Source organism: Laetiporus sulphureus (genome assembly GCF_001632365.1).
Source record: "Laetiporus sulphureus 93-53 unplaced genomic scaffold LAESUscaffold_11, whole genome shotgun sequence".
In the NCBI taxonomy this organism is placed as follows: domain Eukaryota; kingdom Fungi; phylum Basidiomycota; class Agaricomycetes; order Polyporales; family Laetiporaceae; genus Laetiporus; species Laetiporus sulphureus.
In genome coordinates, this window is record NW_024468520.1 from 274724 (window position 1) to 296928 (window position 22205).

General features: G+C 49.3%; 8 protein-coding genes across 8 annotated transcripts; 5 read left to right on the top strand and 3 right to left on the bottom strand.

Annotated features, from left to right (window-relative positions):
* The first annotated feature begins 48 nt into the window (after positions 1-48).
* Positions 49-973, top strand: LAESUDRAFT_697288 (Got1-domain-containing protein). Its single transcript, XM_040906303.1, has 5 exons — positions 49-182; positions 246-337; positions 433-611; positions 686-767; positions 821-973. Exons 1-5 carry the CDS (start codon positions 161-163, stop codon positions 860-862), a joined length of 417 nt encoding a protein of 138 aa, XP_040766120.1. The 5' UTR covers positions 49-160; the 3' UTR covers positions 863-973.
* A 1110-nt stretch (positions 974-2083) lies between these two features.
* LAESUDRAFT_64487 (terpenoid synthase) lies at positions 2084-3667 on the top strand. The gene is made up of 6 exons (XM_040903882.1): positions 2084-2112; positions 2177-2442; positions 2498-2536; positions 2595-2769; positions 2827-3103; positions 3173-3667. The coding sequence occupies exons 2-6, from the start codon at positions 2274-2276 to the stop codon at positions 3563-3565; spliced, it is 1053 nt and encodes a 350-aa protein (XP_040766121.1). The 5' UTR covers positions 2084-2112; positions 2177-2273; the 3' UTR covers positions 3566-3667.
* A 534-nt stretch (positions 3668-4201) lies between these two features.
* On the bottom strand, positions 4202-7017 carry LAESUDRAFT_648895 (uncharacterized protein; the record flags this gene model as incomplete). The annotated part of the gene is made up of 8 exons (XM_040904144.1): positions 4202-4533; positions 4586-4760; positions 4811-5132; positions 6212-6315; positions 6366-6482; positions 6532-6735; positions 6782-6840; positions 6903-7017. 8 exons carry the CDS (start codon positions 7015-7017, stop codon positions 4202-4204), a joined length of 1428 nt encoding a protein of 475 aa, XP_040766122.1.
* A 351-nt stretch (positions 7018-7368) lies between these two features.
* LAESUDRAFT_757622 (uncharacterized protein) lies at positions 7369-8234 on the bottom strand (the record flags this gene model as incomplete). The annotated part of the gene is made up of 3 exons (XM_040912333.1): positions 7369-7703; positions 7764-7800; positions 7857-8234. 3 exons carry the CDS (start codon positions 8232-8234, stop codon positions 7369-7371), a joined length of 750 nt encoding a protein of 249 aa, XP_040766123.1.
* Positions 8235-13439: 5205 nt separating this feature from the next.
* On the top strand, positions 13440-13676 carry LAESUDRAFT_605749 (uncharacterized protein; the record flags this gene model as incomplete). The annotated part of the gene is made up of 1 exon (XM_040903115.1): positions 13440-13676. A coding segment is annotated over one exon (237 nt), but the record flags the coding sequence as incomplete, so codon positions are not given.
* A 1098-nt stretch (positions 13677-14774) lies between these two features.
* On the top strand, positions 14775-14990 carry LAESUDRAFT_621957 (uncharacterized protein; the record flags this gene model as incomplete). Its single annotated transcript, XM_040903284.1, has 1 exon — positions 14775-14990. A coding segment is annotated over one exon (216 nt), but the record flags the coding sequence as incomplete, so codon positions are not given.
* A 1336-nt stretch (positions 14991-16326) lies between these two features.
* On the top strand, positions 16327-17269 carry LAESUDRAFT_723893 (uncharacterized protein). The gene is given in 3 exon segments (XM_040908503.1): positions 16327-16623; positions 16643-16664; positions 16687-17269. 3 exon segments carry the CDS (start codon positions 16441-16443, stop codon positions 16767-16769), a joined length of 288 nt encoding a protein of 95 aa, XP_040766126.1. The 5' UTR covers positions 16327-16440; the 3' UTR covers positions 16770-17269.
* A 3127-nt stretch (positions 17270-20396) lies between these two features.
* LAESUDRAFT_811476 (uncharacterized protein) lies at positions 20397-20903 on the bottom strand (the record flags this gene model as incomplete). The annotated part of the gene is made up of 1 exon (XM_040914314.1): positions 20397-20903. One exon carries the CDS (start codon positions 20901-20903, stop codon positions 20397-20399), a length of 507 nt encoding a protein of 168 aa, XP_040766127.1.
* Between the last annotated feature and the right edge of the window lie 1302 nt (positions 20904-22205).

Consider the following 22205-nt stretch of genomic DNA (forward strand, 5'->3'; position numbering starts at 1 on the left):
TGACCGAGACAACCTGGCGTCAGTGACACGTACGCTTGTCGCCTTACACCCGTCGCCACATTGCAGAGTTTCCCGCACGACATCCCTCTGCACTGCCGTCGACAGTCTCGTGCTACCTTGACATCTCTCGTAGTCGAAACCTCCCTCCCAGCACGACCAAATGTGGCTCTCAGATGGACAGAGTGCGCCATCCTGCTTTACGGTACTGGATATGCCCTGATGCCTACGAACATATGATGCTCTAGAAATCGGCGTTGCGCTCACCTCCTTCGGCGTGCTGTTCATGTTCCTAGGCGTGCTCCTATTCTTCGACGGCGCACTTCTGGCACTAGGAAACGTGAGTGGATAATCCCTCTGGCAGAATCTCGACCGAGGCCGTGTTCCGCGGAGACGCACTAGCAGGATGAGTGACCACGTTGCCTATCTACCTAGGTCTTGTTCCTCGCAGGGGTGACCCTCATTATCGGACCTCACAAAACCGTCACCTTTTTCGCGCGGAAGCAGAAACTCCGCGGCACAATGTGCTTCTTGGGAGGCATATTGCTCGTCTTCATCAAATGGCCGTTTATCGGCGTGATTGTGGAGACATTGGGATTTCTGAATTTGTTTGGGTATGTGTCGCTTTCCCTGACCCGTTTTTTAAACTTTTGGTCGAAAACATACATCCTGATGTCTCTTAATGCAGAGACTTTTTTCCTGTTGTGTTGACATTTCTCCGACAACTGCCTGTGATAGGGCATGTCCTATCACTTCCATATATCCGCAATGTGCGTATTGTTGTCTTATTCTATTTTCAGGGGCTCGCTAATTATGAAGATAGGTGGCAGATCGGATAGCAGGTTCGCGAACATCGATTGTATAACATCATATTCTACATTCTCCGATCTCGGCGCGTCTATGCAGTCATTATTTCTGATCGGCATTGTTCTGGCGTCTCATCCAGTCCGAAACACAGCAACTCGGCTGTACTTCCATCACCTCTATGCTTTGCCTTCAGTGAGCTCTTGGCAAAGTAGACCTTGCCGCAAATGGCTCCTTTTCATAGCTCCATAGGCGCTGAATACTCTGCCTTATCGTTCATCGCGGCAGCCCATAGCGCGCTGCCGTGATCTAGGCGTGCTTTACGAAACATCGGGCGTCGGCGACCTCAACGCAAATCGAAATTTCCTCGGTTTCCATACGAAGCGTGTGGAATTTCGGTGATCACGGATACAGTCAAATGCACGACAAAATGTAGCGGCAAAACCTTCACCGGCAACGTGCGTTCAGGTCAATGCGTTAAGCTCTCTCCTTTATTTCGCCATATGAGTGCACCTGTGTATCTGGAAGGCACTGAGATGTCCACACCTGATTTATGAGTTGAGTTGCACTGTCGGAAATATCACAGATACGACCTGATCGGCACTTCACAAGGAGTCTATCATTCACACAAGGCAAAGACCGCGAAGGGACGGCTGTACAGGTGATCAGCGATGGATACTTATGCCTAAAACGATAGCGATCAGTGAATCTGTGCTAGCCTTTCGGAATAGAGATGCTAGCGTGCGTTGAGACACGCATTCCGCTCACGGAGCGCTGCACCAGGAAGTGGCCCGGAGGAGCCTGCTTCAGCCTCAGGCATGTTCTGTGGCGCTTCATGGCACGACGTCATTTGCTCATAAGTAAACCCTAGTTTTGCTCTTCTGTCCATTTCCTTTGCTATCAAAGCATCAAACATGCGATTCCCGCTTCATCTCCAGGTAGTAGTGATAGCCTAATTCTGCAGATATCAGACTAACAGATTTTCTATGTCTGGATATTTTTCTCCCAACCGGTCACCAGCGTTCTTATGTGCTAGACTCAATATGCAAACTTCTCCATCTGGATCACTTCAAGGCATATCTGACTCTATCGTCTCGGCAAGAGACCTCGAGGTCAGTGCGGTGTAGAAGTCCCACGATGCTTACAGCTCAATGACAAAAGATGGCATGAGGACATCCGCCACTGAAAGGCTCTTGCACAGCATTACTTATCAGCGTCTTGCTTTTCTTTCCAATTGTGTTGCCCGGGTATCATGGAGGTCTTTAACCATCATCTAGACGATATGAAACATCGTGCGACCGCTTAAGCTCGGTGCGGTGGTTCATGTTTTAAACGTTGAGCACACAGCCAAACTGACGGGGCCCCCCTGCAGCAGTTTGCATGAGATATGAAAATGTTCTTCGGTATAAATACGTGGCCTGAGGCATTGATGTCGAGCAGCATCAGATATCGCTGGGCTCGTCACCCACACAATGCCTTCTTTGCCGATGTTGTATCTCCCCGATACGATGAAGGACTGGCCGTGGCCTAGGAAGATTAATCCATACGAAGATGAAGTCAAAGCCCCCTCCATGGAATGGCTCCGCTTCTTCAAAGCCTTTAATCCAAAATCTCAAGTGGCATTCGAGAGGGGTGATTTTGGTAGGATTAGGGCCTTACTTTCGAAACCACGTCTCTGATTTCAACCATCATACAGTCCACGCTGCAGCCCTCATATGCCCATGGGGCAACAAGGGTGCGTCCACTTAACGATCAACGGCTCTGCACTCGTGCTCAGTATTTCACTTGGGTAGAGCAATTGCGCCCCTTCTGCGACCTCATGAACCTGTTCTTTGTCATCGACCACTATACCGACTTCGAAGATGCAAGCGACTGTCGTGAATTTACTGACGTTATGATGGATGCATTAGAGAATCCCCATAAACCTCGTCCCAAGGGTGAAGTCGTTCTCGGAGAAATCACTCGCCAGTAAGCACAGCTTCATCACATATCACGAGGGTGTCGATGGATATGCTTACTTCACAGGTTCTGGGAACTGACAATACAGACTATCGACATTCTCTCGCAACGCCGGTTCATTGAATGCTTTCGAGCGTATCTTACTGCGGTGGTAGAGGAAGCTGCCGACCGCGAAGACAAAATGATACTCTCCTTCGACAAGTACCTTTCGAAGCGCCGAGATACCTCAGGCCCGCGGCCGATTATCGCGTTGTTGGCGTTGGACCTCCCTGACGAGGTCTTCAATCATCCCCTGATGGGTCAGATGTCTGACTGTGCAACAGATCTAGTCCTCCTCGATAATGTGAGTAGAAGTTGCTTCCTTCACATATAGAGGGTGTTTGACATCATGATTGAAATCTTTTCTTCCAAGGATCTCTTGTCATACAACAAGGAGCGCGCTACGGATGGTGCCCTTCACAACATCGTCACTGTGACCATGCACGAATTCGGCATCGACATTGAAGCCGCTATAATGCACGTCGCGCAGTATCACAAGGAGGTCCAAGACAAGTTCATGAAGTGTGTCGAGCTCCTGCCTTCATGGGACCACGAACTCGACATGCAAGTCCACGATTACATCGACCGCCTTGCAACCCTGCCACGCGGTATATATGAGTGGCATTTCGAGAACGGACGTTATTTCGGGAATAGAGCTCACGAGGCTCATAAGACGCGTATGGTGCAGATGCTACCCGATTTCCACCTTGATACAGACCTTCGCAGAGAAAAGATCATCATCCCCCTCACTGATGGTGTGGCCTAAAGGGGCTTGTCCTTGTGGGGTTCGCTCTACTTACGTATAGAGCGATGTTGGCGTTCGTCTCCGAACGTCGTAGGTTGTTAGAGTTAATTTTCGCCGTCACCATAGGTACATCTCTCCGGTCAGGCTGTATCTTGCTTTGAACGCAGATCGCGGCTTGACAATCTTTCAACGAGACCCGTTCATCATGGTCAAATACACTTAGCTTCATGATGCGCATACATGAACTGACGAAGATTGGGGTATCGTGAGCAATTGCAATAAGGACCAATTGTGCACCCTAGTTATTGTAAGGTTCTCGAGCGACTCTAATAGTCCCTGTGGTAGTTTGTTCTTACTGGCTGTGCACTGTGTGCAGCACTCGTCTGGAACTAATTAATTATCGGTGAAGCTGAACCACCAAAAGTTCACACATCGCGACATGTCTGTGGCCGCGCTTACTATGTTCGGCGCTCAGCGCCCAGCAGCCGCACCACCCTCGCAGGGTTAGACGGTCGCCATTCATGAGGTTACACAGTTACTTTACAACAAAAGCCAAACACAGAAAACGATGGCTCGTATTTGTACAACGCATTTCGATGGCTCGTATTTGCACAACGCATTTCATGGCAGATCAGTTATGTCGCTCTCATTACCAGCTCACATCCTCGCCCTCTTCGCAATCCTCACGACCAAGCGAGCCTCGGTGAGAAGGTTTGCGTCATAGATATCGTCTTCATCGGTGTCATCGTCTTCCAGATCACGCTTGCGCTTTTCAGCTCTCCCATCTGAGGCAGAGAAAGGCGCAGGAACAGCGAGGACTGGATCCTGGTTTACGACATCACTGTCGGTGTCCATCTTGTCTGTGGCGTTGCCAGCGATGCCTTTAATCTGTAAGCTATCTCGCTTTCCGCGGTATCGAAGGAGCGCGCGGAGCACGCGCAGTGCATGCAACTGCGCACACTCCATCTGGAAGGTTCTCTCTGTCTCGTCTGACATGCATTTTAGAGCATGTACAGAACAAGAGAATGGATGGAGGCTCACCATCAGGACTGCTCCACGTCAAGTATTGACCGCTGCACGTCTTGAGATATGCAGGGATGCAGACAATATCTTCTCTGGAAAGAGGCTTTTTGAACCCAATGAGCCCTGCAGACTCGCCATTGTGGTACTTCACAAATGGACGATGTCCGCTAGTGTACAGCATTCTCATGATTTTCTATGGGAGACATCAGCTGAAATGAAGCAGGTCACCACCATCAAATGTACCTGAATGTCACTCAGGCTGATATCGTCTTGGTCGCACTCGAACTTCAGCGACGCACCACTAACGTGAGGCATTTCCTCTTCCTGTAGGAAGAATCCTTGCTCTCCCTCGTGGATAGTCGTCTCCTTTCCCATGAACTTGAACTGCAGCTGGGGCTTCGACTGGTTCTTGTCGCTGTCTTGACCAGCAGAATTCTGCTCATCTCCCTGTGTCTTGCTCTTTTCCTTGTTGACGTCCTTTCCCTTCGTTGTCCCAGTCTGCTCTTGAGTCTCACTCGCATTACGAGAGCGTTCAAGCTTCTTCTGGGCGATCTCGTGGTTTCGTCTTTCGATAGCCGCAGCCCTGCGTCGAAGAATTTCCGCTCTCATGACCATGTCGGGGAACTCGTCTCTGTCAACCTCATCAGAATGATGATCAAGTCTGAGATATTCAGAACATACCCCGACACAAGCAGGAGCTCGTTGCCATTCCACCTAGGACTAGCCTGAAGAAATGCGTCTCGGGAATTTCTCCCTGCATACTCGACATAGACGGCACCCTGTAGCTTGTCAGGCACCAAAATGCCCAACTCTGACTGGGAACGCACTGTGAAGTTTTTCTCCGGGAGTGGTTTCTCCAGAATGACGTGAGTCGTCTTGCCATGTTGGCCGAAGAACTGTTCCATCAGTTGCTGCATGTTTTCTGCTTCCTCTCCGAATCCTTGCTGGCAAGACGTCAGATAGCGATCAAAACATCGCGAGAAGCACGCTCACAACATAAACGCTTCGCCTCGTCAGGTCCACGTTCGGCTTCCGAAAGCGGTCGTAGCTCTCTGCTGGAATAACAAGCTTGTCGCCGATCTCTAGCGTACGTTTGATTCGTTCAATGAGGAGCTTGGCCCTGAGGCATGAATCAGTGTGCGACGTATTGGAAGAGAAGTTACAAGGCTACTTGGCTGGGGAAATATCAGACTGCGCAGTAGCTAGAGCGCAAGTGAGTTCGATCCGAATATGTTTATACTGTTTGGCTCACTCTGTTGCGCCGGCTTAGGTTGCTCGGTCGACATTTTAATGTCTGCTGCGAAACCCATACCACGTTTCTTTCCGTTCTTCTTGTGCGCAGCATTGAACTTACGTCCCTTCGCTGCTGGCTTCGTCTTCTTCACTCGCTGATCGATACCCATGCTGTTGTTGTTCTTCTCTCGGCTGCCACTGATCCACGACACTTGTTTCGGTTTGTTGGGTACCGTCATCCTCCTGAATGCATTGAAGCCTATTAGTCCTCGGAATCCAGGGCCACCAATGCGGCCCCTGTCGAGAGAAGCTTTCTTGCCGGTGAGACCTTTCTCCGTGATCTTCATGTGGCAGTATGTCTCCCTAGATACAATTGGTCAGCTATGGCTACCAATCGAAACTACAACCCACTTGGTCATGATGAGTAGCTCCTGCCCATTCCACGATGGCTTGGGATCAGCTTTTAGAAACAACTGCACAGAGAGAGGGTCCGCAAATTCAGTGAACACGGAACCCTATGAGAACATCAGATTGTGTCAGATCGGAGTGATCGCGCTATTATGACCTTGAATGCGTTGGTCTCTCTGTCCTGTCTCATACGGACGGCGTTCGTCCGGCCATAGCACTCAAAGAATCTTTCGAGATCCCGCTGCAAGCCGTCCACTTCAATGCCGAACCCTTTCTACAGCGGGAATTAGCAGCGGGACGAACAAACCTTAATTTATACTTACAGCATATACACTGCGGTCCCACGCACTGTTCTGCTGGACTTCTGTTCGCCGGCGGATGTGCGTGCCTTCCCCGTCCACTTCGAGGTGAATGCTCTGACGAAGGGTATCCACCAGCCATTGGGGTCCCAACGGCTGGTATTTGCTCAGGCGCTTGAATGTCGCAATAGTTGCTATCGGCACCCAGTGCTCCGCGTTGGCGAAATACTAAGTCCACATGAACCTAGTAGCATTTGAGGATTTAAATACCAACGATTGAATGCTCTGCCCACCGATCATATGGAAGGTTAGAGTCGGAAAAATAAAATTCGACTTAAGGATGCTGGGGGTAAGGATGACCACGATACAGTATAGCAAGAATACGACCAACATACCCTGCCGCATCGCATTCAAAGCCCGCTCATTCTGGTCTTCATCATCAATGCGAAGATTTTGGATACCATGGGTGGCACTATCGACTGCCACCGCTGTAAGTATCGCGCTTTCCATCGTTGAAGTCAACTGGGTCGAGGTCTGTTCGATGTCCATTCAGACTTGCTGAAAGATCGTTCAGAACGCGAACGACGCGAACAAAGTATGTATATCAGAGAAGTCGTCCTGAGGACAAGACGATGGAGCGGTCGAAGAGAGCTCAACAAGATATACAACTCGAGAAGCTCCGGCTGGCGCCAGTCACAGACCTCGCGATCGAGTGGGCGCGGTGGAGGACTCAGACACACGTTCCGTGGCAATATTACGAGGGAAATATTTTTTTTCGTAGAAAATTATGTACTACACATATATAGTAGAAAGTGTACGTGACAGATAACAATATGATGAGCATACCACGTAGCGAGGACACTAGGCACGTTTCTTCTTGGGGCTGTGCGACGGCCCGTCCTCCAGGCTTCTCTTCATGGGAGAAGCGATGAGCGAGAGCGGCTCCTCGACGACGTCGAGCTCGACGATGTCAGCGTTGAACGAGTAAACGTTGTCGATCTTCCACCGTGAGATGACGATGACGGCTTTGACAAGCGCACCCTTCAGTGCGTGCTCGTAGTTCGGCGGTTGGATGAGGCGTTCGCTGGTGTCGTATGCGGGCAACGGTCGAGGACGGTGAGACTTCGCCCTTTCAAGTCTCGCTCGAGCGGCCTGGGCCTCGTTGGTCCTGCAAGGCCAGTTCGTTATGTTCCACTCTTCGAATGTGCAGCAGAACGTCAGCGGGGCGGTTTGCATGAGACAGAGAATTCACTCACTCTTCCTGAACTGGGTGCCGTCTTTGGGATCGACAGTCTGAGCGCGGCGCCATCAGCGGGAATGTGCGTACGAGAGATCGACAGATTACTTACCTCGAACATCTTGTGACGGATTTTCAGCCGGTCGCCTGCGTCCGTCAAGGAACCGTTGCTGTTCACCGGGATGTTGGTCTTGTCCTTCGACTGCTGGACAATGGCACGCGCTCCTGTGAGTGCCTGCTGGAAGATCGCGCAGAGGCGATCATCGCGAGGGGCCGCGAGGTAGGCGGACGCTGTGTGATTCTCGAAATCTTTGCTGTTCTTGTCCCCTCCACCACCCAACCGGTGGCTCCAGTTGCTGCATGGCTGCAGCCAGAATGAACGACCGCTGATGTTACCGACGAGCCATAAAGAGACCGCCTCGTCGGCCTCAGCGTCGATGAGTACCTCGCGGCCATGTACATCTTCCCTCCACACCAGATCCTTGAGCATATCTGCATGACCGAGAAAACGCACGTCGTTTTTTTGCATCGTCGAGAATGTCAGCGAGCAACGATTTCGGAGAACTGGGCTGTTGAGTGGCGGGTGGAGGCGGCGTGGACGGTGCAGAGGGCAAGGTAGAGTCGGACAAGCGATCAGAGTCGGTCATCGAGTCGAGAAGTGGTGCGTAAGTTGGGAATGGCTCACTGGAGAGGTCGGATGCCCTTATATACGTTTCGGGAAAGAAAGCGAGCGAGATTTCGAGAACGTTCGCGAGGGTGCTCGGATGTTCGGGAATGATGGCGCATAGATGGCGGGAACCATTAATCAGTGTTGGTCAGCGCAGGCTAATATCGCGCACGCACCTCGAATCCACAAGGATCTCATCTTGTAACGTTACTCCCATCTGCCCGCACTCCATTATGTCTCGATACTCACGGCTGACAGTCAGCGCGATCCGCGAATCATTGGAAGATGATGGCATTCACGTACCTTGTAAGATCTGGCACAACAAGCGTGTTCTGCTTGAATGGGTTGATGGCCTGCCGACGGACGTCTGTACGAGACTTGATCGGCTCCTTGAACAGAGGACGGGATCTGCAGAACCGAACGATGGACAAGGTAGTGGAAGGAGGAGAAAAAGGGGCCGAGGAAGTGCGGGTGAGAACGAGCGTCGTGCACGTCGCAGATTAGAGAGTTCGGAACGGGAGGTGATTGGGGATGATGCTATAGAAGGAAACAGTAGCACGTCAGCGTTCCTGAGAACGCCTTCTCCCTGGGAGCGTCAGCAGTGCCATCGAGAGTTCTATCAGGCTACATCGAACGGCGCACTGAAGATGGCTGCGTGTGCTGTTTGCGCTCGTCGACAGCGGCAGGCAGAATCGGGCATTCAAAGCATCAGACTAAACGAGCTTTCGAACAGGCAACGGCTGGCTCCTCGACAATCCATGCCATACCACGAGTTGATCGAGGGCCTATTGCTGCTGCCTGAGGCAACACATGAAAGGGAAGGAGAGTGTGCCGTTGATGTGTGCAGGGCTTGTTTACAGGAGCTCGGCAACGAACGACATGGAGGTCTACCACCGGCATACTCTCTCACCAACAATCTATGGGTCGGAAAAGTTCCGTGGCAGCTGGCGACGCTCACGTTTCCAGAAGCACAGCTAATTGCGCTCACATACCCGAGGGTCTTCACAGTAAAGCTCTTTCCAAAAGACCCATGTGAAAATGTTCACCTGCAATCTGCACTGAAAGGGAACGTGACTAGCTTTGCTCTCAATCCTTTGTATGTCGCAGTAAGGCTCCAACATTTCTATCTATTTACTATGTTACATAGTTTTAACTGTTTACTATATCTGTTTATTTATAGTTGGGCCTGTACATAGTAAATAGATGTATATATATAGTATAAATAGTTTTATGATGATATAGGGCTATTGAGTGCACAATTGCTAGATTTGACAGCACAACAGTGAGCCAATTGAAAGTCATAGTGTTTAACTGCAGTCACCACTGACAGTTTATCATCATATAGGCTCATGAACATGAGTTTCTTGTCATTTTTGTATGACATAAGATTTTCTGGTCATTTCTGGTGCAAGTGTTGACATTGAATGCTTGTTTTCTGCTCACTGTCATGTGCTTGCTGATGCAAACAGGTCCTTAAAGGCCTCAACAATCACAGAGGCTGCTCACAGTTGAGTAAAACTCCATCAAAAGACGGGACCAAAAAAACTATATAAACTTTATATAAACTGTTTATATAACATATAGATAACTGTTTACTATATACTATTTATTTACACCTCAGGAGTGTAAATAGTATAAATAGTTGGAGCCTTATGTCGCAGACATGGTTCAAGGAAATTTGATGCCTCGATCGCCTGCAATTCTTGCACATCTGATTGCCATTACATTCGTCGGAAAGGGACGTCTACGAAAGGAAGCCTTGCACAGAACGTATCGAGTACGACGAACCGTTGTTGCTGAGGCTCTTCGATGGCTCAAAGCACACAACAGATATTATCATGACATCGAGATCAGTGTCGATCGACTGGACGCCCTGCCTGAAGATGATGTGCCAGATGAGCTTCTTGCGGTAACACGTCAAAATGAAGATGTTGGAATGCTTGATGCAGAGGATGACAACTATGTTCCCTCAGAGAACAGAGAGTCAGTTGATGAAGCAGAGCGAAACGAGCTGGGTAAGTTCATCACACAGTGCATGATTGACAAATAATTGACCAAACACATGAATTTGCAGATAACGATTCTGATGACCCTGATGTCATACCACTGCGTTACATTGCTGGTGCAGACACGGACATGTATGGCATCTCCTGCGATGAACTGATGTCATGGGGAGTCGAGAATTCCTGGCAAGACGGAAGGAAAGGCCAATACCTCGTGAGACACAGCAGACATCCACTTCGTGATTTTGGCCAGCCACAAAGAGGCGAGGATCAGAGAAACAATGACAACCTGTTTGAGAAGGCATTCCCAACACTGTTTCCATATGGTGTGGGAGGGATAGAAGGAGAAAGACCAGTGCGAATATCATTCATCGACCATGTCCGCTGGACTTTGCAGTATTATGACGGTCGATTTCGAAGGCATCCCTCATTTTCATTTTTGACATTTGGAATTGAGCAACGGCATCAGGCCATTAACTCAGCTCACATTCAAATCAGCCGTCATCAGTTTGACAGGGATGCTCGAATTCTGTCCAGTATCACACTGTCTAACTTGCAACGAGCGGCGAAGGAGGAATCTATGAATCACCCAATCAGCAATCCAGCAGTGTGTCTCCTCAAGAAGCATGTACATGCAGTTGGAGGTAGAGTGATGGGATCAGATGAGGCACGATATCGTCTACGCAGCAAAATCTGGTCAACTTCAATCCATCTTTCACCACCAACATTGTGGCTCACCATCAATCCCGATGATCTGCATGATCCCATTGTCCAAATTCTCACTGGAGAACAGATCAACATGGACCAATTTAATCCATTGATAGGACCCGACAGAAATCAATGTGCATCAAATGTTGCACAGGATCCCATGGCTGCTGCGGAGTTTTTTCGATTTTTGATCAAGACAGTATTGGAGACTCTGTTTCAGATCCACATCGTCGAGGGTGGTCAAAGGGTTATAAGCAAAATGGGTGTTCTGGGACATCTCAGTGCATATTTTGGTGTTGTTGAATCTCAAGGACGTGGAACGCTTCACCTGCACATGTTTGTTTGGCTGAAGAATGCACCATCTGCTGATGAGATGGTAAAGCTGCTGGATCAAGAGAGCTTTCGTGAACACATGAAAAATTACATCAAACATGTGCTTAAGGCCCATCTGGATGGCTTTGAATCAGAAGATGCAATCAAGGCAGCTGCACCAGAGAAGGAGATTGCATATAATCGCCCTCCTGATCCCAGTCAGCCCTTGTATGAGAATTCATTTGCATCATTCGAGAGACAGGTCGTGCGCTCCAAACAGGTTCATACCTGTTCAAGAAACAAATGCTTGACGAAAAAAGGTCCAAAGGCATGCAAGCGAGGTGCACCATGGCCACTGGCTCAAGATAACTGGGTCGATGCTGATGGCAATTGGGGACCAAAGCGAACATTTGGATTCTTCAATTGTTGGCAGCCAGATATATCGGTCGCAGCCAGGTGCAACAATGATATCAAGATTCTCACAAATGGACGTGACTCTGAAAATATCACCTTCTATGAAACAAAGTATGCTTCTAAGAAGCAGGGATGCCACCACAACATGTCAGCATTACTGGCTCAGTCATCAGCATTTCGAGTTCAGGAGTCCTCATACATTCGAGATGTTCAGAAGCAAAACCAGCTCATGCTGTTTTGCTGTATACATGCAATGAATGGACAACAAGAAATTGCTGCACCTCTCGTAATGATGTACCTAATGGGGTGGGGTGATACCATATGCTCTCATCGTTATGAACCAATCTACTGGTCAACATTCATTCACTATATGCAACAACATGATAGCTCGTTAAATCAAGTAGACAGGTAAGTCAACTGAATTCAGATACATTCAATTCATTTACTGACACTTAAACCAGATTAGGTCAGCCCGAAAGAGACTCCTCAACAGGACGTAATGAGCATGGAGTCATCAACGAAAATGTGAGTATATTATTTTATACAAAAGCATGATCAGATAACTCATTGGCATCTAGGAAGGAGATCATACCATTCGACTTGGATTCGATGACAATCAAAGACTAATTCTCAGGAATCAAGTCACTGACTATCGTCTGAGAGGTGAATCATTGGAGAACTGCAATATCATTGATTTCTTTGTCAACACATATGAGAGTCACAAGTCACATAGCAGTGAAGATGCCTTGAACAACAGAAGAGGTGGCGTGGGCGGCCACCAAACACAAGAGTGCAATACAAACCTGAACATCCTAAACATGCATCCATGGTTCGCATCATCTGATCGGAGGGTCACAATTTCCTGCCAAACTTTGTGGGCAAGTATTTTCCTCGCCGAGATGATCCTGACCCTCAACATCAAAAATTTTACTGTGCTTCCATGCTGTTGCTGGTGAAACCTTGGCGATCATTGCATGACCTCAAGAGAGATGATCAGTCATGGGAATCAGCATATGATGAGTTTGTTAGCAAAGAAGACACTCCTCTCAAGGTTCATCATATCATCTCCAATATTCAACACTATCACCGTTGTGAGTCGAGTGCAGTAGAGCATGCAGAACGTGAACACAACAAACAGAGATCAGATTCAAATCAAGATGATGTCCATGAGCAGGACTATGACCCTGATTGGGAGGATGTTGATGAAGACGGTCGCACTGAAAATGTAATGGACCATGAAAGGGACAACGAGGAGACACTCAATGCCATCATGACAGCCAGCAAATACACAAGGGAGCGTATACATGGCATACTGGCTGTAGAAGCTGGCCACAAGGCTGGAGTATTCAGCGATGGTGACTATGAGTGTCTACCTTCATCTGCAAATGCTAATGAAGGAGACATACAGCACTTGCTAGCGTGGAATGCAGAGCTGCAAAGACAGGCACAATAACTGAACCTGACCTACTCAGCGACAAATGGATTAGATGATGATAACGGAGATGTGGTTGCATATCAAGGTGGTGTCGAGGAGGGTGCATCAGTGGAAGTTCTCACACATAAGGCTTTAGAGGCATTGGATCAATCGGAGCTGCTCACAGATCAGAAAAGAGCATATGACATCATCACATGGCACCTCAATCAGACACTCGCAGGGCACAAACCACCACAGCTGTTAATGTTAATTCATGGTGAAGGTGGCACAGGAAAATCCAGGGTTATCCAAACTGTGACTGAACATTTCAAACATCAGTCAGCAGAAGACTCTCTTGCAAAGGCAGCATACACAGGAATAGCAGCATCTGTGATCGATGGAAAAACCACTCACACCATCGCAGGTATCAATGTCAATGGAAGAAAGATGTCAGAACACAAGCGGAAGAAACTCAGCGAGTTCTGGTGCACAAAGCAATATCTTATTATCGATGAGATATCCATGATTTCAAAGGAAATGCTTGCACACATAGAACACAACATCAGTGCATGTCCCACAGGGCAGGAACAAAACAATGAACCCTTTGGAGGTATCAACATCATCATATGTGGTGACTTTCATCAATTTCCTCCTGTTTCACAACCTGCAAGTGCAGCACTTTACTATCCAAGCACATCAACAGGACAAGATTCAGAAGATGCACGAGCTGGTCGAGCATTGTATGAGATGTTTCATGTTGTTGTGACACTGAAGGAACAGGTTCGCGTGAGCGACCCAGTCTGGCTAGATTTTCTTCAGCATCTGCGCATAGGAGATGTCCGAGAATGCGACATTCAAATGCTAAAACAACTAGTACTTGGACATGAATCCTGTCCAGTTACCGATTTCACCACATCTCCCTGGAATTCAGCTTCACTGGTCAACCCCCGTCATGGTGTTCGGGAAGAATGGAATGATGCTGCATTAAAGCGCCACTGCCAGCATCAGCAAAAGCAAATTTTTATATGCCCTGCAGAAGACACAATCCGAGGACGATCACTAAATATCCATGAAAAAGTTGCAGTTGCAGAACTCCAGCACAGCAGCAAACGTAAAAAGCAAAGGAGGCAGCTACCTTATGAAGTCAAGTTGGCCGTGGGTATGAAGGTGATGGTGACCCTGAACCTCGCTACTGATCTCGATGTCACAAACGGTGCACGTGGAACCATAACACAGATCGTCTTATATCCAGATGAGCAGCCTGTGGGCAATGAACAAGTTGTACGGCTCACTCACATGCCTGCATACATCATTGTGCATCTTGAAAGAACAAGAGTCACCCAGCTACAGGGGCTGGGAGAAGCGGAGATCTCAATAGAGCCTGCGGAGCAATCATTCACTATCAATCTCATGGGTGCAGGGCCAGAACATCGAACTGTTAAACTTAATGTGCTTCGAAGACAGCTGCCACTGACAGCAGCATATGCATTCACCGACTATCGTGCTCAAGGTCAGACTCTTCCTTATGTCATTATAGACATAGCGAAACCACCGACAGGCAACCTGAGCCTGTTTAACTTGTATGTTGCATTGTCACGGAGCTCAGAAAGGGGGTCGACAAGGCTGCTGCGAGATTTCGATGAAAGGATATTTTATGGAGGGCATGATGAACAGCTCATGTTAGAAGATGAAAGACTTGCCAATCTAGACAGAGAGACAGATGCATGGTGGCACAAACTACAATGTAGGCATATTTAATGGCAGTCAACAGCAATTGTCTGAATAGCCGTGATGTAAAAGCATGTAGCATTATAACACAAATGGCAGCAATGGGCAGCAATTGTTAATCTAATGTCGATCTCTCGAGTGAAAAGCTCTGGTGCAGGCATATGCTAGAGATGTATCATTACAAACTCAAAGTAGCACAAACGTACTAGTTTTGATGACAAGTAATTCCGGCTTGAACCGAAGATAAAAATGTTTGCAATAGCAGTTATAGAGGTAAAAGGTACATACAGTAACATTTGTAATCCTGATGTATTAATCAGTAGTCGAGATTATGATTATACCATTGAGATGAAAGTGTAACAGGGTAAGGCACAAGCATCACAAACAGCGGTCAACAGCAACCATCTGCATAGCTCGAGATGAAAGTCTGAGAAATAAAGCACAAGCGTAGCTAGCTAACAGCGGGCGATAGCACGCGCGTAGGGGGTAGATTAATAAGCAATAACCGATTAAGGTAAATAATGGTGGCATGAGAATGTGCACAAACATGTACAAAGACTTGAGCAGTTTTTGTGCGCATTCCCGACCTGCAGAGACCTTGCAATCGCAAGGTAATCTGTGGACGCACTATTTGTTCATGTAGGTCCTACCATTGCAGAAGTGCTCGTACGCGGCGGCAGCCGCTAAACCTCGTCCGGCTCCTTCCGTGACGACTCCGAACCCGTCCGCTACCCCGAAGGCTCCTAAGCCCAAGCAGGTTGCAGAGCCCTTGCGGTACGTGGTTCGCTTTACTGGCTCCGCGCCGGTCCACTTGCTTCAGACTCCCCCTGCCCAACTGGTCAGTGATGTGAATGCAGCACTGGCTGCGATTCCAACTGCTGGAGGACTGGCTGCACTTGCGGTCTATCTGAGCTCCTCTGGCAACATCGTCCTGGCCTTCCCTCCTGCCACATCCTACCGCCGCATTGACGAACATCTCCCGACCCTCCGTGCTGCCCTCAAGCTCGACCCGGATCACTATGTCTCCAGGGACGTCAAGTGGTCTCGGATTCTCATCGGCAATGTCAGCACCCAGGCAGCCCCTGGCGGCGCTGTCCACTCGACGTCGACCCTGTTGACCGAGCTCATCAAGAACCCCGTGCTTGCGCGCCTTCGCATCACCCAACCTCCGCGCTGGGCACGTTGACCTGAGCAAATCGACGGTGCTCGCTCGTCCGTGGTCCTCGGATTCGAAGACCCGGATGGCTCCATCCTCACTGCCCTCCTTCAGACCCCCCTCTTCGCTTTCGGTACTCCCGTCACCACGTCACGCTGGCGTGAGAAGCCGCGCCTCCGGCAGTGTACGAGGTGCTGGGGACTCGGCCACCTCTCTGCAGGCTGTACGAAGCCACCCCGGTGCCGTGTGTGCGCCGGCCGCCATCTAGAATCGGTGCACCGCGCTCGGTGCGCCATGTTCGCGAAGGAGAATCGCGCCACCTCAGACCCTTGCACTCACGTGCGCTGCATGAACTGCCGTGGTCTCCACCACGCCGACTCCGACCAGTGCCCCAAACGCACCGCTTTCCGGAACGCTGGCCCCGCTCCGAACTCTTCTCTCGAGCGCCCCGTGCTGCTCGCTGCTGGCGACTCCGATGTTGCTATGTAGGGGCGAGTACGACTTTAATTTCCCCCCACGTTCCTTTCTTTCCATTTCTAGCACCCCCCGTCTGCTCCCCTCCGTCACCACAAGGCATGCCTGCACCGAATATGGGATCCACATGCCGGCGTAGCAACACTTAAATGCAGGGGATCAGTTTTTATCCAGCCTGCTGCGTGGTAGGGTTCACCGCGCGTCACCCATTCATTCTGTTGATTCCCTCAGTTCTTTCCCTCTGCCCCGACATCTCTTTGGCTGCCAACTCACTCCACCCTTCAGCCCGCCGTTGTGCAATTCACTAACCCTGGTCCAGCCGGCTCCCCCTCAATGTTCAACTGGTCACCATGCCCCGCACGCCACTTTGCCTCTGCGGTGAATGAGGACTGTTTGGTGGGAGTATCTTGGGGGTTCGATTCCCCTTAAACAGTGTTTCTAACGAGTCAACGGACTGACCGCAGCGCCGTTTTCGAGTTTGGTTAGGCATATGCATTTTGTTAGGTTATCGGCGCTTGCGTGGTCCATGACACAGCTTACCGGGCTTCGTGCCCTTCTACTATACGCCTGCTCTGTTGCATCCGTGGGGACCTGGTGTCCGTACGTTAAGCTTCTTCGCCCCCAGATGCGTCTGGTCCTCCATTGTTACAAGACATGTATTTACACACCTCCGACCGCCCCTTCGGGGCGGGATATAAATTGTATATTAAAAAAAAAAAAAAAAAGGCCCTACCATTGCCACCTGGTCCCGCCCGCAGAGGACCCTGGAACGTGTTGCGGCTCACGACATTGCTGTGTGGCGTGAGTTCGAAGAACTCATTAATATGAAATGGATGTGTAACTGTCGAGGTCACAGATACGTAAATTTCATCAGACGCTTCTCGACGCGGATACTGGGGACAGAGAGAACACACATGCAATCGAAAGTCGAGAGGAATCAGCAACGCGATGCTGCAGCATAGTGCACGAAAATGCTTGCAACGGATGTGCAAGTGTCAATAATCTGAGTAAGAGTGGGAGATGTCCATGATGATAAGCCAAGAACACAATTTACGCTTCCAACTTCTGAGAAGGTTGAGAAGGCTGGAATGCATGTTGAGCGGACGCGACCAGCCGATTAGCGAAATGATGCCGTGAATAACGATCACAGGTTAACAGAATAAGCAAGGCATACCTGTAGGCACCTCTTCTCGATGGAGGTCAGATTACAGCAAGGTGCACGGTATGTTCAAAGAGACTGCGATTGTGGTCAGAAGACTGTAATGAGCCACGTGCCCGGGAATCGCACCTGTGGCTGAAGGTTTCGCACAGTCTTCAACCAGTCCTTTATACACTACCAGTCCTTTATACAGAAGCACTTTTCTCATTCATTTTCAGGTCAAATTGCTCAGTAAAAAATATATTATGTAGCTATTGGTTAGAGGATTTATGGTCCATAAGACAAGATGCAGGTGGTATGCCTGTTCTTTTGCAATATGGCATTTTTTTCTGTTCAAGGCTTTTTTATGAAATTTTATTTTGGCTCTCATAGCATGCAGCAAGAGAAATTCTGAAAGATCAACATGCCAAATATATCTATAGTCAAGAGGCATGATGTCTGCACCCAAATGAGCTGATAGCGTGTGTGTATCAACCACAGGAGGCGATTTATCCCTGGAGAGGAGGGGCCCAGCGAGTGCTGTCACGTGCTGTCAAGTGACGTCACATGTGACAGGTCCTTAAGACCGTTTCGTGGACCTTTTGAGAAAAGCCGCTCTCAAGCCAAAGATGGCGAAAATTGACGACAACGATGCCAGCGACAATGAGAGAGATGCAGATGGGTCGAGCACAATGGATTCTGAGGCTGAGCGCTGAGTTCCAAGCACTGTGGCGAGAGCGTGACTATGCGTGACAAGTGTATAGAGGAGTCGGAGATGCGCATTTTGACCATATTGCCTTCTTTTATTTTTGTACACCACATTTCTCATTCCTCTGCTCTGAAACATTCTTACAATATGCTCGTGGATGTGCTTGATAAATCTATATACTTTGTTTGAGGTGAAAGTGAAAATTCCTTGTACAGGAATTTCGAAAACATTGAGCGTACAAAGGACCGGTTGAAGACTGTAGTAAGTAGCTGGCTCCCCATCGCGCGACATACTCGCGACATGCTGCCATGCAAGGCTGCTGCAGCTCGTGAACATCTGATCCTGAAAAATAACAAAAGGAAAGAACTTGCTGGGTAGAGGTCTGCCTGGAATTTGCCACTTGTGCGAGAGAACAATGTTCCCGACTAGAACACCCGGAGAGAGGGCTTCACAGAAGGCGGGAAATGAGGGACCCAGGCGGACATTGAATCACGCGGCAATATAGTACATGGTCCAGCTCGATGGCCGCTTAGGCCTCCGTTCTCGACAGCGCTTGCTTTAATTTGCGTGCACTGTCACATTGCCTACTGGACAACATTGCTTATCGGCGGGACTGAATGTGCATCGTCCTCTACCGCAGAAGTTGAAATGCATTCAAGTAATGTCTCTTTCGGCGACTTACCAAGACAAAGGATACGATGAAACTCGGATACAGCAACGCTTCTCCCGCTATTGTTGAGGATGTGAATATTGAGAACTCGACCGACGACCACAGAAGACGTGAATCCCTCCAAAGGACGGGCTCCAACTATGTCTTACTGTGCTGTGGCGTAATTTGCAAGAGCATTTCATCATTCTCTATCGTTCGGTAAAGTTGCGGAACTTGCCACGCGTTCGGAGATCATCGGCTCGCAGACGTGGTGAGTGTGTTGCTCTATAGTCGTATGAGATGAAGCAGGAGTTGAACATGCTCTGAAACTTGACATGAAAACGTCGCGAGCTATACGTGTTCTTCGGAAACAAGTCCTCATAGGAAAATATCATGAGGCATCTTGAGTGCCCCATGTTTGATTTTCTAGGATTCGATCGAATCCTCCTTTCAATATGTACATGCGCACGACCATTTCAGCCGAAGTCTGCTCTGTGCATCGAGCAGCGAAGCGATTCGCTCTTGTACTGTCACCATGTCCACGACATTTGCCTGACCAACCGCACTAGGCGCAGGAGCTTCCGGGATTCGATAAAGCTACCAAATCGTTCTAGCAATCATGCGACGTTATAGAATACCCTTCGCTGATTCATTCCTGCCAGCACACTATAACGTGAAAATATAGCCAGATGTATCCAGCACAGAGATCGACTTCAACAACGCTATGACACCTCCATATGATCTGACGACATGCTTCTCTCCCGGACATAAGTTCAATGGAAATCCCCACTCCTCAGCATCACACTACCGTCTTTATCCATCGTGACCTACCAGCCTGTGAGCACAGTAAAATGCAGGAGCGGAGTGAATAGCTTACTTATATTGAGAGATGAGCGTGCGCACGCCTGCTCGACAATGGCCTTGTATTTTATTTTATTCCAAATAATGACCTCAACTATCGAGTTCCGCGACAACGATCAGTACGTCAATATGGGAGTGATTGAGCGGCGTCGGATGGCTCTCGGACGTCCACTCTGGCGTGCGGACGCTACTGACGGTGAGAATGATCCATTCATAGGCGCGTCCGACGAGGACACCATGGCATATCTCTTGCGCATCTTCTCCTTAGCATTCGCTTGTGGCTGACAATATTGAACGACGTCGGCAACTGTGACGCAGAGAAAAGAAGAACACGTACCCGTCCCCCGGATACACGAGCTCGACGAAGACAATGACCAGCACCGCCAGCCCTGCTCCGAGCCAGAACCACTTATCCTGGTTTATGGGTCTCTCTGGGCTCCCTCCTCTCGTCCGGCTTGGTCTTCCGATATTTCCGAAAATGCCAGGGCCATGGCAGAGGGAGTAGACGCAGTTGATGTCGACGTTGACGTCGATACGTTGGTCAACCATATCGCATCGGCTGCAACGGCTGGAAAGTCCAGCGAGGAGATATAGAGCTCTTGGAGACGCTGAAGATGCTCCAGGTGTTGGGACCAACTGGGCTGTGGCCGTTCGTGTTGGCCCGTTTCGTCTTTATCTTTGGCAGCCGCTGACGGGTACGTGAGGAGTCTGACCGTGGACGTCGCGAATGCCATCGAGAGATGAGTGTCATCGTCCAGGGCTTGTCGAGAACGATGGATGTAGTCGAAGTGCTCGCCAAATATCTCGGCCTCAGAGACGGCCGCATACCATGAAGGGTCTCCGGCGATGATAGAGGGTCTATCATCGGTGCGCACATAGCTCACCCGGCCAGCCAGCCATTTAGTAGACCACAACGCAGATTTCATGGCATGTCCGCTGCAAGCGCGTCAGTATGCTATTTCAGACAGGAAGCAAAGAACGTGCCCGTCGAGTCGAATATACATTGACGGCCCACCCAGACATGGGTATCCGAATTTCATGTAAGCAGACTGGCAGCTCTGGTAGATGCCAGCTAGGGCGACCAAGAAATAAGTGAGCAGAGGAAGAGCAGGCAGGATGAGCATGATGGGTGATGGTAGTCAAGAGGTTTCTGGACAGATGGAGCGTGAGCGGATGAATTTAAACGCTGTTTTTCGGAGGCTGGCCGCAGTTGTGAATCAGCCCCGTCATAGCTGTTAATGTCAGCCTAATAATGATGGCCGATCATGTCGATCAACATCATTGACTGAGACCAATTCGAAATGGCATACCTACGTACCGTAATCGGAGACTGCTAGCCGAAAAATGATGTCTTTATCTGCAGAGACTGTCCAGTGCGAGCTCGACGCGTCGGATGAAGCGTGAAGTCAGATAGTCAAACATGAATACAGAGGCGCAAGAGACGACGAAAGAAGTTCGGATCCTGAGCCAGAAGTCCACTTCGAAGACAGCACTTCCGTGTACCACGCGCGGAGCAGACCTACATTGCTAGTCCCACATGTTGTCAGATGCACAGCATTTACACAGATCCAGATACACATGGATAGTACTCACTATGCGACTTTCGAAAACTTGGCTAAATGCTCCCAGCGGCAGCATCTATGCATGTATAAGTCGCCAGAAGGTAAGAAAGCCTAGAAGAAGGCCAATATAAAATCTTCCGCTACTTAACAAGCCCATGTTGAATGCCTGCACTAAAATTCAGCATCACATAAAAGGATCAATACACACCCATAAAACGGTCTCCTTCACAGCCGGCAGTCAAGAGCAGAAAAATACCGGATGCAGTGGAGAGAAACAAAACTTGCACTCGACGAAAGATACCGACTTCCATTCTAGTACTACAAGCACTATGTACATTACTTCGCCCAGGAACATCCACCACATCGACGCCAACGCCAGCCCCTCACCGCAGCCCCAAGCACAGCACGAACACGTACCGCACTTCGTCAGCAAAGGTAGCATATAGCAAACCCTCGACGACCAACGCGGAGCAATATCGCGACGCTGCCATAAAGGGCACGGACGACGACAATGGCAGAAAAAGCCTGAACGCCACAGGCAAGCACAAACCGCGAACTATAACGTGAGTATGTTACCGAAAGCCAACGCACATGCAGCTGGACAGAACGAAGAAAACGATAGGTAAACGACAGATGGCCGCGATGCAGACGCAGCGAGAAAGAAAC

Excerpts from the sequence above, each read along its gene's own strand:
- LAESUDRAFT_64487 (XM_040903882.1), top strand. The coding sequence starts at position 2,274 with ATGCCTTCTTTGCCGATGTTGTATCTCCCCGATACGATGAAGGACTGG. Across the intron at positions 2,443-2,497 it reads ATTCGAGAGGGGTGATTTTG|TCCACGCTGCAGCCCTCATA; the intron begins GTAGGATTAGGG and ends ACCATCATACAG. Across the intron at positions 2,770-2,826 it reads CTCGGAGAAATCACTCGCCA|GTTCTGGGAACTGACAATAC; the intron begins GTAAGCACAGCT and ends CTTACTTCACAG.
- LAESUDRAFT_697288 (XM_040906303.1), top strand. The coding sequence starts at position 161 with ATGTGGCTCTCAGATGGACAGA. Across the intron at positions 338-432 it reads CACTTCTGGCACTAGGAAAC|GTCTTGTTCCTCGCAGGGGT; the intron begins GTGAGTGGATAA and ends CTATCTACCTAG. Across the intron at positions 612-685 it reads GGATTTCTGAATTTGTTTGG|AGACTTTTTTCCTGTTGTGT; the intron begins GTATGTGTCGCT and ends CTCTTAATGCAG.
- LAESUDRAFT_723893 (XM_040908503.1), top strand. The coding sequence starts at position 16,441 with ATGTTCGCGAAGGAGAATCGCGCCACCTCAGACCCTTGCACTCACGTG.